Source organism: Lithobates pipiens, unplaced genomic scaffold (genome assembly GCF_037356315.1).
Source record: "Lithobates pipiens isolate NorthernLeopardFrog02 unplaced genomic scaffold, aLitPip1_a1.2 Scaffold_10, whole genome shotgun sequence".
Classification (NCBI taxonomy): Eukaryota; Metazoa; Chordata; class Amphibia; order Anura; family Ranidae; genus Lithobates; species Lithobates pipiens.
In genome coordinates, this window is record NW_027507686.1 from 233,321,539 (window position 1) to 233,342,460 (window position 20,922).

Genomic DNA, 20,922 nt, shown 5'->3' on the forward strand with positions numbered 1-20,922 from the left:
CCCCCAACTGCAAATTTAATAGAGCCATTGCTCTCCTGAGGCCTCTATAAGGCACACTGATCCGCTGCGGTTTACCCATACCCCGGGTACAGCGCAGTGCACCAGCAGCTTGCCTGCTGTTTAGATGCACTTTGCCATAGAATTCTATTACATCTTGAGGGTGTGGTGCACTTTCAGAAAGCACGCCAAACCAGCAGGATATAATAGAAGTATATGGCTCAGTGCAGGTAACCCTCAGGAAAGCCGCTGGTGCACTGCGCTGCACCTCTGGATCCGTGTGAAAGCAGCCTAATAGTTGTAAACCCTTTTATAGGTGATAATATGCCCAATGCAAAAGCTATTATGCCCAGTGTATGTTGTTTGATACACTGAGCTTTTCCTTTTGCCGCTGCTGCTGACATTGCTCTCCAGGCTGCATGAAAGGATTAGAGGTGGAATGCACTTGGTGTCACTCCGCCTGGGACAGGAGCCAGAACTACAAAGGAAGCATTGGCTGATGCGGCTCATGCTCCCTCCGCTCTCTTTGCTGGTGGTGCTGGCTCACTGGATTTTGATGCTATGGGGTGGCGGATCAGCAAGCCCAGATCGTGATCAATGGGTTGCCGACCCTGGGCATGCGCTTCCCTCGTTTGAGGTCACAGGCCCCATCAGAGGACTCCGTGGGCCAAATGTGTCCTGTGGGCCATGGGTTGAGCACCCCTGAACTAAGAGATACCATATATGGCCAAAATATGTTGTACACCTGCTGATCACACCTACACTGAATGGCCCAAAGCTTCTCAGCCTTTTGGCTAAGATCAAACAAAAGAAGTTTGATCGTAGAAGATCATAGAAGAAGTGTTAACTAAAGAAGAGTAGAACTATCTAAATGTGAATTACTAGAGCAACATCAAAACGAAATGTTTTATATTTTAGTCACTACAGTGCAACAGTGGGCGCAGTTTTGTAAAGTGGCAGTTGGGCATTTAGTCACACACATAGTGCAGGTGCCATAACAAATACCTTTAGGATCAAATGTACTATCAGTGTCCAGTAGGATGCTCCACCTTCCTTCTGGCTGGAATGGCTGGCTGTATAGTATCCCTGCTGGTATGATGGGGGTCCTGAGGGATCTTCCCCATGGGAGAGAACCCAAATTAAGTGTCCACTGGGTAAAGTGGGGGTCTGGAGTATTTTCCTAGTGTGGAGGATCCTGAGGGTCCCAGTGTCCCTTGATTTGAGTGGTGATACATTGTCTGGCTGCGGGACAGGAAGGCAGAGAACCCCACGGTGTTGAGCACTCCCTGGGAATGGCAACCTGTGGGGATCTGTAGTAACACTATAGGTTTGAGACCCCACTGAGTGTCCTTTGACCAGGACACCTGCAGAAAGAAGGACACCAAATGCTTTTTTTTTTCCCAGGTAAATGGCTAGGCCTTTTATTTGAGACTGGGGTAATTTTTCTTACAAGGCCTGGCCATTGTATTAGCCATTGGAACTGCATATTTATTTGATGCACATGTTTATTACTGCACTTATTTTTATGTCTTTTTTTTTTTTTTTACTCCACAAGGATGGTAGGGTGTGGATCTTTGGGCCTACCCTGAACTCTAGAGGGAGAATGTGTGGCCATGAGGTTCTTTCTTCCCTTGCCTTGGCAGTCTCTTCTTAGGAGAATCCCTAAACTAGTACTTGGGTGGTCATCTTTGGCTGATCAGGAGGTGAGGGGTCCACCAGGCCTTTTGGCTAGGTGGACCAGACTGTCCTTGCCCTGGTCAGGAGTCTTGCATGCTTGTGGGGAGTTAGGGAAGAGTCCTTCCTCTTCATGAGGGGACCATATGGCACACCCTAGTGAACTTTTTATGTGTGTGTTCACATTTTCCTTTTTTTCCACTTTGGTGTTTAGTTTTTGTGCACAGTGCCACAGGATCAAAAAATATAAATAAGAAAAAACGTTTTGTTTGGAACCTCCTCCATGTATTGAGTTCAGGTATTTCCAGTAAAGGGTACTGTTGGGCTCCATTCCCACTAGTGCGACTCCAAAGTCGTGTGATTTTGAGTGAGACTTTGAAGCGACTTTACACTCTCCACCACTCAAGTTGCAAGAAAGTTGCAACAAAGTAGTACAGGAACCTTTTCCAACTTTTAATCACATTGATAGGAATGGGTGGCATTGAAATCGGACCGGAAAAGCTGCACTAGTGGGAACAGAGCCTTAGGCCGCGTACACACGAGAGGATTGTCCGTCCAACTTAGTCCGCTGAAACGTGTTTCAGTGGACAATCCGCTCGTGTGTGGGCTTCAGCGGACTTTTTCAGCGGACAGTCTGGCGGACTAAGTCTTTCGGAATTTCCGTAATTTTGTCCGTCCAAACTTGGTTTCAGCGGACAGTCCGCTCGTGAGTAGGCAAGTTGGACGGACTAAGTATGGCGCATGCTCAGAAAGGATTTACACGGTGAAAGGTTGCATTGCAGTGTATTGGACGTCGTATTTCTAGTCCCGTCGTACGTGCTGTACACGTCATCGCGCAAACTTTCAGCGGACTGTCTGTTCGTCGTGTGGGGTCAAGTCCGTTCATTTAAAAGTTGGACGGACTGTCTGTCGGATTGTCTGACGAACTTAGTTGGGCAGACAATCCGCCCATGTGTACGCGGCCTTAATGCTACATCATGGATAAAAAGAAAATGCTGTCTGTGCCCTTATGGTGCCATACCAGATACGGTCCACACCTTGCTTTCCTCCTGTCCTGCATCTCCCAAGCATGGTCACCGAGACTTCTAAGCTCATCTGAGTCAGGAACGTGAAAAATAATTAAAAGATTGTGTCTAGAACAGGGCTCGACAAAACCCGGGCGCCCGGTCGCATTTGCGACTAGAATTCCAGACCTGGCGCCTGGGGCAGCACAGCTGGGGGGCTGGGGGTATGCTGTCTCCGCGGCCCCCCCCCGGCGCGATCGCGTCGGGCCGCGCCGCCGCCGGCCGGTAATTTAGCCCCCGGCTTTGAGGCCTTCTACGATCCTATGGTTCCTTCTGTAATCTGGCGCCCTCTTGTGGTGGCCGTTGGAATTACAACCAGCAATGCTAATGGATGCAATGCTAATTTTCCCTGCCTGCCAGCCTATCTTCCTTCCCTTTACTCAGAACCCCTAAAAATTATATATATATTTTATTCTAACACCCTAGAGAATAAAATGGTGGTCGTTGCAATACTGTCTGTCACACCGTATTTGCACAGCGGACTTACAAGCGCACTTTTTTGGGGAAAATGTATTTAATAAAAAAAATAAAATAAGACAACAGTAAAGTTAGCCCAATTTTTTTTAATATTGTGAAAGATAATGTTGCGTAGAGTAAATCGATACCAAACATGTCATGCTTCAAAATTGCGCCCGCTCATCGAATGGCGACAAACTTTTACCCTTTAAAATCTCCATAGGCGACATTTAAAAAATTCTACAGGTTGCACTTTTTAAGTTACAGAGGAGGTCTCTGTATTTTTTTTTTATTTTAACTTTTATTTTTATTTTTTTCACTGTTCTTTAAAAAAAAAAAATGTGTCACTTTTGTTCCTATTACAAGGAATGTAAAAATCCCTTGTAATAGAAAAAAGCATGACAGGTCCTCTTGTATATGAGATCTGGGGTCAGAGAGACCTCACATCTCAATTTACACTAAAATGCAATTTAAAAAAAAAATTGTCATTTGAAAAAAATAAATAAAATGTCCCTCTAAGAGCTATGGGGGGCAATGACTTGGAGACAGGTGAGGGGCTTGGGGCTATCTTCCCCTCACTTGTCTCCATGTCAGGCCAGGGACAGGTCCAGATCGCCGTCACGGACCCGGCTCCTAACTTTTTTAGCTGGCTCCTAGATTCCAAGCAAATTTGTCAACCCCTGGTCTAGAATGACATGTCAATACTTGCTCAATTATCTCCATCTCATTGGCAACGGGCACTGCATTCCTATTGCTCATTAATCACCTCCACTGAGAATGTAATTAGCAGCTTAATTAGGATCATCACGGCCTTGTGCGGCAGAAGCACCAACAGCCAACTTCACGGGGCAGATACATCTGATGTAACCCCCCACCCGCCGCCCACTCGCCCCAAGCTGCTGCCCCGCAGAGGTTATGAGGATGAAATTGTACGGATTGGTAGAGATGAACAGGAAAAATTCAGGTCGGTCTAGCAGAGATCTCAGCAGGAGTCGGGATCAAATATTCACAAAGACTAGAGGAGCTCACAGCACGTGGAGATAAGGGAGAGCCACGAGGAACTGCACATATTTGGTTCCTAGTAATTAGATTGCATAATGAACGAATGCCAATTAATTTAGTTGGCAGCTGGACGATTGTTTATTTGGCACATATAACCTGACTTGCCTCTCTGGTTAAGGGAGGTTTCTTTCAAAGGAGTTGAAGAAGTCATGATGAGACATCCTGTATATAAGATCTATTCTTTTACTATGCATTGTTTGTTTGAACTTGGTGGAAGTGTATCATTTAAGCCCAACTGGGCTTTTTAGGTAAAAAAATAAATAAAAAAATACCCCATGCACTGCAAAGGTTAAAGAAGATATATCATTCATTTCTTTCACTGTTTTGACCCTCATGGGACTCATGTTGCTAGACGCTTCCTAAGCCTAGCTATGAGGATGGAGCCTTGCCCCGCAGCTGTCCAACAACGGAGCTAGAAAGGAGATGGCGGCTTCATAAGTGCACTTACCCAAGACAAGTGGCAGCAAAAGTAATGCAGGGGAATGGGAGGCTGACACATCCCCTCTCCCTCCTGCATTCATCTTGTGAGCAGGGCCGTTTTTAAAGCAGGGCAAAAGGGGCAGCTGCCCTGGGCCCTGTCATTGTTGTGGGGCCCAAAGCAGCTGCCTCACACTTGCCAACTATCCTGGTTTAAATTCCCTTGTCCCTTGAGATTTTAGTCCCGTGCTGTGTCCCGATATCTCAGTGTGAAGTGCTGCTACTAATGCTGCCCAACTCTGCCCTATTGTTGTGTACAGATGTCTCACCTGCAGACCCTGTGTTTACATGTAAATTACTGGCATTCATATGTAAATAGCAGCGAGATTCATATGTAAATAGCGGCGACCGGCGGCATTGATATGTATATCTCTCCCCCTGAGGTCATATCCACAGTAATCTCTAGCAACCAATCAACAAGCAGAAATCATGTGCTGTAACCTCTAGGAACTAATCAGTGAGTCGTGGTGTGTGCTGCAACCTCTAGCAACCAGTCAGTGAGCGGTAATGATACACTGTAACCTCTGGCAACCAATCGCAATAGCTGCCTGATCTGATTCAGTAAACTGATTTTGAGTCTAGCTGCTATTTATATTTTGTAGCACCGATCGCTGTATAAATGCCAATGGTCCCAAAAAATTGTCAAAAGTCTCCGATCTGTCCGTCACAGTACTGCTAAAAATCGCAGATCACCGTCATTACTAGTAAAAAAAAAAAAAGAATTAAATAATAAAAATGCCATACATCTTTCCCATAGTTTGCAGATGCTATAACTTTTGTGCAAACCAATCAATATACTCTTATTGCAATTTTTATTTTATTTTTTTTACCAAAAATATGTAGAAGAATATATATTGGCCTAAACTGATGAAGAAATTTGTTTTTTAAAAAAACTTTTGGGGATATTTATTATAGCAAAAAGTAGCTTTTTTTTTTTTTTTTTTTCAAAATTGACGCTCTTTTTTTGTGTATAGCGCAAAAAATAAAAACCACAGAGGTGATCAAATACCACCAAAATAAATCTCTATTTGTGGGGAAAAAAAAGTCGCAAATTTTGTTCGAGTACAGCGTCGAACGACCTCGCAATTGTCAGTTAAAGCGACGCAATGCCAAAATGTAAAAAGTGCTCTGGTCAGGAAGGGGGTAAAATCTTCCGGGGCTGAAGTGGTTAACTGTTCGTTTAATTCTAGGGTTAGAGGAATAGGTGTAATAGTTACCCCAGCTCTCGCTCCAGCACCGATCCCTATAAATCTGTTTTTATGAGCGGTTCCCCTAAACCTTAAAGTGGTTAACCTTAAATTGTTTTACGGGTAAAAAGCTTGGGAAGTGCTGATTTATAATACTACCCTTTGATCCTTTCTAACTGCTATGTAAAAGGTTATATAGGGAGGTTAAGGGAGGGGCAGATTAACAGGGCCAGCACAGAGTGAATTTTTCTGTATTTTTGTCAAAAATTTTCTGCGTTGGTGACGGGGTCTCTTTAGGGGTTTCTCAGATGTTTTCAACTATTCTCAATTTCTCAACCAAATAAGGAGCTGTACTATTACAGCTGCAGTACCTTATCTTCCAGCGTGACCCACCTCATAGTGGCCATTAACTTCTCTTAGTAAACTCTGGAGGATATAGCAGTGTTCCTCTACAATTTATCAGCCCTTTAAAAGGATGCAAAATCTCAAGGGACACCGGGTTAAAATGTAAAAACCATAAATGTTACTTATCAATGGGAAAACTGAGGCTGGGAAAATGCACACAACTGCCTTGAGGAAATTAACTTCACATCAAAAGCACTCTTTACATCAGAGGCCCCCTCATCACATCGGAGGTTCCTCCCTTTACATCAGAGTTTCCTCCCAATACATCAGAGGTCCTCCCATTACATCAGGGGTTATTACCAATACCTCAGAGGTGCTCCCTTCACACCAGAGGTTCCTTCCATCACGTCAGAGGTCCTCCAATCACGTCAGAGGTCCTCCAATCACATCAGAGGTCCTCCAATCACATCAGAGGTCCTCCAATCACATCAGAGGTCCTCCAATCACATCAGAGGTCCTCCAATCACATCAGAGGTCCTCCAATCACATCAGGTTTTCCTCTCATCACATCAGGTTTTCCTCTCATCACATCAGGTTTTCCTCTCATCACATCAGGGTTTCCCCTCATCACATCAGAGGTCCCCTCATCACATCAGAGGTCCCCTCATCACATCAGGGTTTCCCCTCATCACATCAGGGTTTCCTCTCATCGCATCAGAGCTTCCTCCATCGCATCAGAGGTCCCCTCATCATATCAGAGGTCCCCTCATCACATCAGAGGTCCTACCATTACTTTAGAGGTTCCTCCATAAAATCAGAGGTTCCTCCATCACATCAGAGGTCTCCCTTTTATATTTTTTCCTTTACTGCACCTTCATACATTCATGTCAGAGTTTCCACTGTACATCAGAGGCCACCTACGTGAGTCCCCCCCCCCCCCCCATTACATCCCAACCCCAATCAGAGCCTCCCGCCATCACACAGTACGCCTATCGAAAAACCTCCACTCACACCCCATTGTGCTGTGGCACCTTGGTTGAGAAACACTTGGATTATACCATGGGAATATAGCATTTGGTGCTTTATGAACGTGATAATTTTGGAAGGTCATCAGTATTCGGTAAAGAGCTGCACATTACCATTTAACCATGCAATCTGTGTACAATCAACTCTAGATCTACCAAAATAATGCAATGCGAGAACCTATATAAAATATCCAATGTATCCAACTGGTATTCAATAAGGCAGGCACTTGCACTACATACTTGTTGGTAGATCGAAAGGGGATTGTACAATCGGATTGTAGCATCTAAGGTAAGCTTAAAACAGGTTATATGTTGCAGACCAGTTGTAGTCAACTGGGGTTTGATGATGGACGTTTCCAATACAAATAATCTTCAGCGTTGATGCATCCATACCTTGGTCTGTCTTCCCCGTGGCGCATCCCTCCTCCTGATTTGTGCTGTCAGGGACATTTTGCATGTGAAGAAGATGCTTGATTAAACATTACCAGTCAGAGTGAAGGCTGCAGATTACACACTTTCATTTATTGTCACACCGGCTAAATTTAGAGCTGCGATGTTCCCTGTCTGACACATCTTCCCGGTAAACACAGACTGATTGCTCCGCTCTTGTGGCCGTGACTGGCGCTAATCGCAAACATGTTTATTTTCTCTGATTCGACTTCAAAAATAGCCCTGCTACTTTCCCATGGAGCTGCCGGACAGAATTTGATGTGCAGCATTTCTGATTTCTTCATTTTGCCAATACGTTCCTGGTGAAATTCTTTATTAGTATGCACTGCCGACTGTCTCTTGTTTTAGCTCTTTGCAGGAAGATTTGTCATATACCTTTTTTTTTTTTTTTTTCTGATAAATTGATTTTCAAAGTCGACTAGTTCTAGACTGTCTTCCTGATATTTTTGAGTCTCTTGTGCAGTGGCTGGGTCTACCAGTGTTGAGGGGCTTCATATATAAGTGTGTTCCTCTGACGGTATATTAATGTGGAAAGGGGAGCCAATTCACAGGGGAGCTACCATGTATAGAACAATAAAGAAAGCCCTTTCCAAGGTTTCTGAGACTTATGCCTCTTACACACGATCGGAAATTCCCCCCCAGCAAAAGTCCGATGTGAGCTTTTGGTCGGAAATTCCGACTGTGTGTATGGTGTATTGTGCTGGTGAAATTCCCGCCAGCAAAAGATTGAGCGCAGGTTCTCTATTTTTGGGTCAAAAAAAGTTCCTGACAGAAATTCCGATCGTCTGTAAAATTCTGATGCGCAAAGTTCTTACGTATGCTCAGAAACAATTCGCGGAGCATTGAACTTCATTTTCTCGGCTCGTCGTAGTGTTGTACATCACCGTGTTCTTGATGGTCAAAAGTTCTGAGAACTTTTGTGTGACATCATTCAAGACGAACTCTATACTGATAACCTGTAAAGGCTTTTAAAGCGTCACCTACGAATAATTTTAGGTACCGCCGTTTGTTGCTGTTTTTCGGGTGCATGCAATTTTTAGTCTAGACATGTTTGATATCTATTTACTCAAAGCAACCTCAACTTATCTTTTATATTTTACCAAATTGGGTATTATATTGTGCTTGTGTGCACTAAAATTAATTTTTGTGTATTTTTTTTATTTTCCTGAAAAATGTATGATAAACAGCTGCACAAATATTGCGTGACATATAAAATTGCCACAGTCACTATTTTATTCTTCAGGGCCCTTGCTTTCGAAAAATATATAATGTTTGGGTGTTCTAAATTTATTTTCTAGCAAAAAAATGCTGATTTTTATGAGATTCAGGAAAAAAAAGCTTGCGCAAACAGAATCTGTAATTGCAATTTAAATATACACAATGACAGAGTATATACCTGTTCACTGAAGTTTTATCTTTCCTAGTATTATATCCAGGGGAAGCAGACACAGAAACGTCACTTAATGATAAGCCCATCATGAGAAGTACGTGTTTGGACATTCAGACATCCTTCCAGCGGCAGACTATACCTGATGAGGTATGCAGAAAAATGTATTTGTTTCATCATGATGTTTGAGGAAAATCCTAGTTTCTTTTAGTAAAGGAAGGCTAGAACTTCTGGCAAATTTCTGCTGATGTTTCTGTCCTTGCTATAGAGTTTTATTTACTTACTGCGGCATTCCCTTAATTTGCAGGGATTTACCCTCACATCCTGTTTTGGCTATGGGACCGGAAGTGAAGGTAGATTTCCCAAATGGGGCACAGAGGTTAGTTACTCTATCCCAAAATGAAAAAAGAAAAAGTTTTGCCTATAGCTCTACTTTAAGATTTTCTTGGATAAGTTTTCTTTTTTTTATATAAAAAAAAAAATATGTATGTATATGTGTGTGTGTGTGTGTGTGTATATAATATATATGTAATATATATATACACACACGCGCGGAAAGTATTTAGACTCCCTTACATTTTTCACACTTTGTTATATTGCAGCCATTTATTTTTTCCTCATTAATGTACACACAGCACCCCATATTGACAGAAAAACACAGAATTGTTGACATTTTTGCAGATTTATTAAAAAAGAAAAACTGAAATATCACATGGTCCTAAGTATTCAGACCCTTTGCTGTGACACTCATATATTTAACTCCGGTGCTGTCCATTTCTTCTGATCATCCTTGAGATGGTTCTACGCCTTCATTTGAGTCCAGCTGTGTTTGATTATACTGATTGGACTTGATTAGGAAAGCCACACACCTGTCTATATATAAGACCTTACAGCTCACAGTGCATGTCAGAACAAATGAGAATCATGAGGTCAAAGGAACTGCCTGAAGAGCTCAGAGACAGAATTGTGGCAATGCACAGATCTGGCCAAGGTTACAAAAAAATGTCTGCTGTACTTAAGGTTCCCAAGAGCACAGTGGCCTCCATAATCCTTAAATGGAAGACTTTTGGGACAACCAGAACCCTTGCTAGAACTGGCCGTCCGGCTAAACTGAGCTATCGGGGGAGAAGAGCCTTGGTGTGAGAGGTAAAGAAGAACCCAAAGATCACTGTGGCTGAGCTCCAGAGATGCAGTAGGGAGATGGGAGAAAGTTATAGAAAGTCAACCATCACTGCAGCCCTCCACCAGTCGGGGCTTTATGGCAGAGTGGCCCGACGGAAGCCTCTCCTCAGTGCAAGACACATAAAAGCCCACATGGAGTTTGCTTAAAAAAAACACCTGAAGGACTCCAAGATGGTAAGAAATAAGATTCTTTGGTCTGATGAGACCAAGATAGAACTTTTTGGCCTTCATTCTAAGCGGTATGTGTGGAGAAAACCAGGCACTGCTCATCACCTGTCCAATACAGTCCCAACAGTGAAGCATGGTGGTGGCAGCATCATGCTGTGGGGGTGTCTTTCACATACAGGGACAGGACGACTGGTTGCAATTGAGGGAAAGATGAATGCGGCCAAATACAGGGATATCCTGGACAAAAACCTTCTCCAGAGTGCTCAGGACCAACAAGACAATGACCCTAAGAACACAGCTAAAATAACAAAGAAATGGCTTCACAACAACACTGTGACTGTTCTTGAAATGCCCAGCCAGAGTCCTGACTTAAACCCAATTGGGCATCTCTGGAGAGACCTAAAAATGGCTGTCCACCAACGTTTACCATCCAACCTGACAAAACTGGAGAGGATCTGCAAGGAGGAATGGCACTCATAGCTGTATTAGATCAAAAGGGTGCTTCTACTAAATACTGAGCAAAGGGTCTGAATACTTAGGACCATGTGATATTTCAGTTTTTCTTTTTTAATAAATCTGCAAAAATGTCAACAATTCTGTGTTTTCCTGCCAATATGGGGTGCTGTGTGTACATTAATGAGGAAAAAAAATGAACTTAAATGATTTTAGCAAATGGCTGCAATATAACAGAGTGAAAAATTTGAAGGGGGTTTGAATACTTTCCATCACCACTGTATGTATGTATGTGTATGTGTGTATGTATATGTGTGTATATATGTGTGTGTGTGTGTGTATGTATGTATGTATGTATGTGTATATATATATATATATATATATATATATATATATATATATATATATATATATATATATATATATATATATATATATATATATATATTGTAATATCGGTGTGCATTCTCTGCACTGACATTTTACCATTCTTCCATGGAACCCGTTGAAGGTGAGTCATAATCACAGAGGATGAACCTCTTTAAAGCTAATAACTGGACAGATCTGAAGGAACTCAGAGGGCATTTGTTACACACAGAGTGATATATTTCGAGGATTTCTTTCTTTTAATTGTGATGATTATTACATACCACTAGTGAAAACTCAAAATTCAGTATCTCAGAAAATTAGAAGATTGTGAAAAAGTTCAATATTGTAGACTCATGGTGTCACGCTCTAATTCGCTAACTAACTCAAAACATCTGTAAAGATTTCCTGAGCCGTTAAATGGTCTCTGTCTGGCTTGGTAGGTTACACAATCATGGGGAAGACTGCTGACTTGACAGCCATCCGGCTGTCCAGAAGACAATCATTGACAGCCCCCACAAGGAGGGTAAGTCACAAAAAGTCATTTCTAAAGAAGTTGGCTGTTCACAGAGTGTTGTATCCAAGCATATTATATTGGAAAGTTGAGTGGAAGGAAAAAGTGTGGTAGAAAAAGGTGCACAAGCAACTGAGATAACCACAACTTTGAGAGGATTGTGAAGCAAAGGTCATTCAAGAATTTGGGGGAGATTTACAAGGAGTGGACTACAGCTGGTGTCAGTGCTTCAAGAGCCACCACACACAAAGGTATCCAGGACATGGGCTACAACTGTCAAGCCACTCCTGAACCAGAGACCTTGTCAGAAGCGTCTTACCTGGGCTAAGGAGAAAAAGCACTGGACTGTTGCTCAGTGGTCCAAAGTCCCCTTTTCGGATTAAAGTACATTTTGCATTTCATATGGAAATCAAGGTCCCAGAGGCTGGAGGAAGAGCAGAGAGGCACAAAATCCAAGTTGCATGAGGTCTGGTGCTGGTGTTGGCCCCCACTACTAAAGTCAGCACAACCCTCTACTAGGAAATTCTAGAGTACTTTATGCTTCCCTCTGCTGACCAGCTTTATGGAGATGCTGATTTAATTTTCCAGCAGGACCTGGCACCTGCCCACACTGCCAAAAGTACCAAAATCTGGTTTAAAGGGGAAGTCTACCCTAACACTAAAATCGATACATCTACGATATAAGCCTTACTTAGCTAGCCCTATAAATAAGAAATCAGTATACATACCTTTTTTGAAGCCGATCCGGTCTGGTCTGCAGCAGCAGAAGCTCTGCAGAGGACACAGTCGTCAATGGCTGTGAAATTAATGGGAAATGATGTCCCCCATAGACTTACTATGGGGCTTCTGTTGTCAAATGCTTCCTCTGCACCCGCCTCTACAGCGAAGCCACCGCTGACAGCTCAGCGTGGGATCAGGTTGGATCGACTTCAAAAAAGGTATGTATAGCAATTTCTTCTTTACAGGGTTAGATAGGTTAGTGTTAGATTGTGTATATGTCTGTATATGTAGAGATTTTAGTGTTAGGGTGGACTTATTTAATGATCATGGTATTGTCACGGAACTGCTTCCCACACTCTGCTTGAGTGCATTCATCATATACTGCTTCCTCCAGTCTGAATATAGATATTAGATATTACTGCCACGTATTACAACCAAGAACTAGGCAGGACTCTTTTGGCTGCAAAGCTGGAACATGAACTGTTTATTTGAACAAAGGCACACAGATATACACTTAGGGGACAATTCCCCCTTCTTTGCATAATGACACAGGGCAGGGTAGACTTTACCTCCACCAGTAGCATGACACAGGTGTATTCAAGCTTCTCATCAGTAGACTGTCTTTGGTAGGGACTGCTTTAGAAATCCCCCCTCTCCCACAGCTAATCCACAGCAACATATACATCCCATAATAGGATATAATATAAATATATATATATATATATATATATATATATATATATATATATATATATATATTCCAGTGTGGTTGTACGGTGAGTCTTGACTAGTGCAGATCAGACTGGGGTTCTCGGTCACCCTGTGCCCCTAATAGACACAGGGTAACTTACACTTAGGAGGGGGAACTGCACAAGGATATTCAAGTGCTCTCCAAGCTAAGCTGGATTCCACGAGACCCCCTACCCAAAGTGACTTCCTTCACAGGTATCACGGTGCTTGATTGGCTATCTGTGGGGTATTGTCAAGAGGAAAATGAGAGACACCAGACCCAACAATACAGATGAGCTTAAGTCCACTATTAAACCAACCTGGGCTTCCCTAACTCCTCAGCAGAGCCACAGACTGATCCCCTTCATGCCATGCCACATTGATGCAGTAATTCATGCAAAAGGAGCCCCGACCAAGTATTGTGAGCATACTATACTGTACATGGACATACATTTCACTAAGCCACCATTTCTGTATTAAAAATCCTTTTTGTATTGGTGTTATGTAATCAAATTTTCCAAGATACTGAATTTTGGGTTTTCTTCACTAGCTGTAAGCCATAATCATCAAAATTAAAAGAAAGAAATGCTTGAAATGTATCCGTGTGTGTGTGTGTGTGTGTGTGTGTGTGTGTGTGTGTAATGTATCTATTTAATATGAGTTTCACTTTTTGAATTGAATTACTGAAATTAACTTTTTGATGATCTTCTAATTTTTTGAGATGCACCTGTATATTACTGTGGAGCCCAACCAGAATTTGTTCCAAGGATATCACTGTGAGAAGGCAAGCCACTGGAAAGGGTGGTGACTGTTCTCTTTGTCTTACAGTGGATGGGCTGTATACACGGACACCATTCACTCCCTAATCACATCTCTAAAACTTCAGTTACTTAGTGTAGCGGTACCCTCGTAAGAGCTACTGAGTGTTGTGGTCTGTCTGTCACCCTGCCCAGCCAGACACACAATTTCAAGCATTTAGAGACACAAAACAGTCCTTGCACTTGTTTTTGTATTTTTATTGAGGGGAATTAACTTGGATAGGGATAGGGAAATCATGAGATTCCCAGATGATTGAAAGTCAATGTTGGGACTGAAACTATACACTCACGGTATATACAATCTCCTCTCTTCCTCCAGCACATCACTTGCTTGCAGACTATCTCTCCTCAACACCTCCAGCACATAACTTGCTTGCACTTCACGGACCAGCTATTACTGATTTATGGGCATGACACTGGCTCAGCCAGCCCTTAGCAAATGCCCTTTGCAGGCAAGGAACGCGGGCCCCTATAGTGTGGCAGAAAATATGGTAGTTCTTGGTGCTAGCTGTACATGTGGCTACTGAGCCCAGTACCACATCTTCAGGCCCTGCCAGCCCTCCTGGCTGCAGCTGCCTTTCTCTCCACTACCCATAAAACCACAGTCCACTCTACTGTCTCTCCACCCATCTCAGACTGCAATCTCGCAGTCCTCTCAGGTGTGCCTCCCCAGTTCTCCTGACTGTGTGTTGCACTCACCAGCCCTCCTGGTTGTGACTTGTGGTTCCTCCCTGGAGAATTGCCCAGCAGTGCTTCTCTCCCATTGTTCTCCCCTTGCTCCTCCTGTGTCTCCTGGCCAGGACACCTCCGCGTGTTCTCAGAGGGACCTGTCTCCTGGTCACTCCCCCCAGACTTGCAAGCTTGGACAAAGGCCACAACAGCCTAGCACTTCATCTCCAGCTTCCATCCAATACAACTCCCCAGCTGGGCTGACCCTAGGTATTTAAGGAGGCCTGCCACCCCCCAATCCAGATTGGGGATTGGTCAGGGCTCCTTAAAACAACCCAAACAGCACCACCTCCCCTCTCTTCTTTTCCAGAAAACACTATAACATTCTGAAAAGAAGTGGGCGATCTTGGTGATGCTGCCTGTGAGTCACCCAGCTCTACTCTGATTCACTCCCAAACCAGATCAAAACACACACAGGCCTGGCTGCCAGCCAAGCCTGGAAATTTACCTACACAAAAAAGACATGCCCTATCCAGACTGGCCCCCTTGACCTCCGTGTGTGCGTGTGTGTACACTCTCCCAGGAGAACTTTCCAAGAAAAATATTTGCAAGTCAAAGGAACAAACATGGCTATAAAATATTAACACTCCAGAGTGGGACTATCCATGCAGTGTTGTGTACTCTATGCTCTGGTCATGCTTCATTAAGCGAGATATTTCCCACTGGGGGCTGAGCTGTATTCGGGGTTCATATTTTATGGAGTTGCTGAAAACTGATGCTACCCTATCTCTGCCGATGAATTCAACAAAATATTTATAATATTTGGACTTTGTGCGGTGGAAGAAAGATACGTACCTGTCTTTGAGCCTATCCAGTCCGGTCATGTGATCGATTCCATGCGTCAGCTAGCGGCTGCTTCAGGGGAGAGGAGGGAGCGCCAACGAAGGATGGACCCTAGTAAGCCTATAAGTGATGTCACTGCTTAGACATTCCATCTGTTGTTAGAGCTCTCTCTCATCTCCCCTGTAGCCGGTGTTCTGTCAAAAACTGTCCGGCCATCGGATAGTGTCTTCCCTGTACTGCGCAGCGCTTGCGCAGCATGGAGGATAAGGAGACTCCGAACGTCTCCGAAGAAGAACGGGCGCCTGCGCACTGAGTCCAGGTTCAAGCCCCACCATCAAAGTGGACATTCGGTAGCACATAGTAACAGGGCCCCTCGCGGGCTCGATTCGCTCGCCACGCTTTGGGCACGGCCTCGCTTCGCTCTGCTATTTTTTATTCTAACTCTATGTCCACTTGGATGGTGGGGCTTGAATCTGGACTCACTGAGCAGGCACGGTTCATCTTCGGAGACCTTCAGCGTCTTCTTGTCCTTCATACTGCACAAGCGCAGTACAGGGCGGACACTATCCGACAGGGGACAGTATTTGACACATCACTGGCGCTGGCTGACACAGGGGAGATCACTAGACCGGACCAACCTTCGGATTAGGTAAGCTTATGCATCTTTCCTCCACAGGGTAGTTAGTATAAAGTATAAAGTAGGTGTCAGAAAGGGGGTCCAGTTTTAGAAATAGTTATTTCCCAGGAATCCATTTTAAGTACATAGAAGGCTTTTATTTGGTACACTATTTAAACAACTATTTTATATCAACGTAGTCATCAGGAAAAAGAAGCAGCTGGCAACTCCCAATCATCAAGCGTATTTATTGTAAAGCCCTCACAGTGCATACAGTGAGCGGCAAATGCTCTAATAGGCTTCAAAATGGGGTGGACTTGGGGCACAGAGAATGCGCTCACTGCCCACCCAGGTGTGTTAGAATAGCAAATAAATATTTGCTATTCTAAAACTGATCCTTCTTCCAGCCAATCAGGAAGCGGGTATGAGACCCGTCACCCGATTGGCTGAAAGGATAGTCAATCGTATTGGACGCCTAGGGGAGGAGACGCGCAGCCCCTGTGATGGAGGAAAGGGACACAGAAGCCACTGTCTGATGTCCGATGCCCAATGCCTGCTGTCCGCTGCTTAGGTGGGGTAAGGGCCAGACCGACTGCCCGTAAGTACCAGACCAACCCACCAGCGCCACTGCTTATCAGTGCCGCCTATCAGTACCTTTCAGTGCAGCCTCATCAGTGCCACCTTATCAGTACCAACACAACAGTGCCCATCAATGCAGCCTTATCAGCGTACATCAGTGAAGGAGATATATTACTTGTTTGCAAATTTTTATAACAAACTATAAAAAATGTTTTCATTTTTTTTCACATTTTTTTAGGTTTTTTATTTTTTGTTTGTTTAGCAAAAAATAAACCAGAGGTGATTAAATATTACCATAAACAAGCTCTATTTGTGTGGGGAAAAAAGATAAAAATGTAATTTGGGTACAGTGTAGCATGACCGCGCAATTGTCATTCAAAGTGCGACAGCGCTGAAAGCTGAAAGTTGGCCTGGGCAGGAAGGGGTTAAAAGAGCTCAGTTGGAAAGTGGTTAATGCAGCTTAAAAGTAAAATGCGGGTCAGAAGAAGGTGCCCTTACCCATTGACACATAACCTAATAGCAAAGGTGCAAAATAAGACGAGAGGAGTAAGTAGTAACTGGGCCAGGTAGCAGTTTGTCATTTTACAGAAAAGTTTGCTGTTCTGTAACGATGGCAACTGTGCTTTTTTTTTATTTTTTGCACCGTTATTATTTTATTGTGCTAAATCAGCCTACCGAAAACCAACATTTTGAAGCAGAACAATAAAAATGATGTTGCCATATAGAATTATGCACACAATATCAGACAATGAGCCCTTTTTGAGTTTTTAATGTAGGAGCTTTTAAATAACGCAACAGGGCGTCGATCAAAGTGCAGCCTAAAAACGTTTATAAAATGCAGTAAAATGTCACAAGCCGTACATCTGTACTGGTAAAGGAAACCAAAGGCCAGTCCACCCGGGAGACCTAAGCAGCAGCAGCTACCAGCGGTGTTAGGAGCCAGGACACAGTGTTTGGCCAGACCCGGAATTAAAGGCAAAGATGTGGATTGGCAAGCTATGATGGATCTTTTGACCCTGTCGGATGATTTTTTTTTCTTTAAACAGGTGACAGCTCTCTAAGACCATTATGCATTCAGAACAGTTGTGTGCCTCTTCCGTTTGCTGTTATACCCTATATGATATCATCACTTCACACTGTAGACCAAGTTGGCACAGCAAACAAACATTGCCGTACATACTACCGACCTCTGCCCACTGCCTTACATACTACCGACCTCTGCCCACTGCCGTATGTATTACTAACCTCTGCCCACTGCCGTATGTATTACTAACCTCTGGCCACTGCCGTACATACTACCGACCTCTGGCCACTGCCGTACATACTACTGACCTCTGCCCACTGCCGTACATACTACTGACCTCTGCCCACTGCCGTACATACTACCGACCTCTGCCCACTGCCGTATGTATTACTAACCTCTGCGCACTGCCGTACATACTACCGACCTCTGCCCACTGCCGTACATACTACTGACCTCTGCCCACTGCCATACATACTACCGACCTCTGCCCACTGCCGTATGTATTACTAACCTCTGCCCACTGCTTACATACTACCGACCTCTGCCCACTGCCGTACATACTACTGACCTCTGCCCACTGCTGTACACACTACTGACCTCTGCCCACTTCTGTACACACTACTGACCTCTGCCCACTTCTGTACACACTACTGACCTCTGCCCACTTCTGTACACACTACTGACCTCTGCCCACTTCTGTACACACTACTGACCTCTGCCCACTGGCGTACACACTACTGACCTCTGCCCACTGGCGTACACACTACTGACCTCTGCCCACTGGTGTACACACTACTGACCTCTGCCCACTGGCGTACACACTACTGACCTCTGCCCACTGCCGTACATACTACTGACCTCTGCACTCTGCCTCACATACTACTGACCTCTGCCCACTGGCGTACACACTACTGACCTCTGCCCACTGGCATACATACTACTGACCTCTGCCCACTGCCGTACATACTACTGGCCTAAGCCTACTAGCATACATACTACTGACCTCTGCACTCTGCCTCACATACTACTGATCTCTGCACACTGGCGTACATACTATTGATCTCTGCCCACTAGCATACATACTACTGACCTCTGCACTCTGCCCTGCCTACTACTTGCCTCTGTCCACTGCCCTATATACTACTGGCCTCTGTCCAGTGTCTACTGCCGTACATACTATTTACCTCTGCCCACTGTCATACATACTACTGACCTCTGCACACTTCCCTACATACTACTGACCTCTGTACACTGCCCTACATACTACTGACCTATGCACATTGCCTCACATACTACTGACCTCTGCACACTTCATTACATACTACTGAGGTCTGCACACTTCCTTACATACTACTGACCTCAGCAAACTTCCCTGCATACTATTGACCTCTGCAAACTTCGCTACATACCACTGACCTCTGCACATTGCGCTACATACTACTGATCTCTGCACACTTCCCTACATACCACTGACCTCTGCACACTGCCCTACATACTACTAACCTATGCACATTGCCCCACATACTACTGACTTCTGCACACTTCCCTGCATACTACTGACCTCTGCACACTTCCCTGCATGCTACTGACCTTTGCACACTGCCCTGCATGTTACTGACCTCTGTACACTGCCCTGCATGCTACTGACCTTTGCACATTGCTCTACATGCTACTGACATCTGCACACTGTCCTGCATGCTACTGACCTCTGCACACTTCCCTGCATGCTACTGACCTCTGCACTCTGTCCTACACACTACTGACCTTTGGATTGATAGTTGTCTGTCACACCTAACTCACCTATGGCTTAACCTTACTACATTGACGTGGGGCCATCCAGCATGAAAATGCTCTGGACTAGAACAGTTCTATTCATTTATAAGTGAAATCTGGTAGACTATTACAGCCACAACAGGACGCAGGAAGAAATGCATCATACCAAGGGGAATCACAGCTATCTCCAGAACTGGGGTTCTCATTGGAAGATTTCCCTGCATCAACGTTTTCTGTGACCACTTTAAAAATGTTCATTTCTGTACTGGTAACAATAATCACCAAGACCTAGAATAGAATAGACACCGAGAGCAATAAACACCTAACAGGGCTTTGAACTTCTCCCCATTCTATCTTGGCTTTACTTCCACCATAATGAGCTTATTTTATGTCTCCAGTGTCATGCAGCAAGATCTCCCCAATGGAGATCCTTTCTTTTTCTGCCCTCTTCTAAGGAGTCTCATTCCTCTTGCAGCAGTAGTTGCCATTTCACACCTCCGTCTGCCTTATCTACCTTTTTAAAAGCAAAATCCATCATGCTGTATGTTGATCACTAATGGTGCTGAGACCCCCAACCACGAGCCGAGTCCAGCAACCATAGATGAAGTTGCTCTGGGCTACAAGGGTTTACCTAACCCTGTGTGTGATATAATAGTGGAATTCAGCTACCTTTTCACCCTCGCTTCTTCCTCCTCAGCATCTAGATGATGAGATCCAACCGTTCGTTCTGGACCAAAGCTTTGATTACGACAGCGTGGCACTGACCCCGAAACTTTCCGCGGTGGAGTTGGACTTCTTGAAAGACCGGGGGCATCAAAAGATGGAAGACAAAGTCACAGAGGAGCAAAACCTGACTGCTTCATGACGGGTTTCTATTTCAGAGGGAAGAACTGGATGTTGTTTTAAAGCTGAAATCCAAGGCAGCTGTGTAAAAAAAAAAAAAAAAAAACACACTCACGCAGCTCTCTAATCATTATTGCATCATTAAATTTTTTTAAATGCATGAAGTGCAAGTACCTTTATTTGGCTTATCAGCCTTTTCTAGTAGGGCTTAGAAGGAGGAGGGAGAAGCAGCACAAGGAGCCTATTGGGTGTATTGAAGTGGAAGGTACTGCATAGTTGGCAACATCCTCCAAAAATGTTTAGGGACGCTTTTTTAATGTAGACAGAACATTATTTTAATTAGGGGTGGGGCATTCATGTGTGGGCGTGGCCTAGCAGGATAGAAAAATAACGGGTGTAGTTTTAAATTACGCTAAATATTGGGCAGGGCTTAAAGGGGTGTGGTTAAATAGAGTCAGAGGTGCCTTACCTAGTGGAGAATGTGGTAATACATAGGGAAAG

General features: G+C 44.1%; 1 protein-coding gene across 2 annotated transcripts in view; it reads left to right on the forward strand.

Annotated features, from left to right (window-relative positions):
• The window catches only part of IFTAP (intraflagellar transport associated protein), a 74,921-nt gene extending 54,340 nt beyond the window's left edge, over nucleotides 1-20,581 (forward strand). Inside the window, exons 6-8 of one of the 2 annotated variants that reach the window (XM_077463169.1) lie at nucleotides 9,162-9,274; nucleotides 9,432-9,503; nucleotides 20,276-20,581. In XM_077463169.1, the coding sequence (XP_077319295.1) occupies nucleotides 9,162-9,274; nucleotides 9,432-9,503; nucleotides 20,276-20,443 (353 nt within the window). In that variant the 3' untranslated portion in view covers nucleotides 20,444-20,581. The remainder of the gene's footprint in view (nucleotides 1-9,161; nucleotides 9,275-9,431; nucleotides 9,504-20,275) is intronic. The other variant, XM_077463179.1, reaches the window with a different exon arrangement.
• Nucleotides 20,582-20,922: the final 341 nt, after the last annotated feature.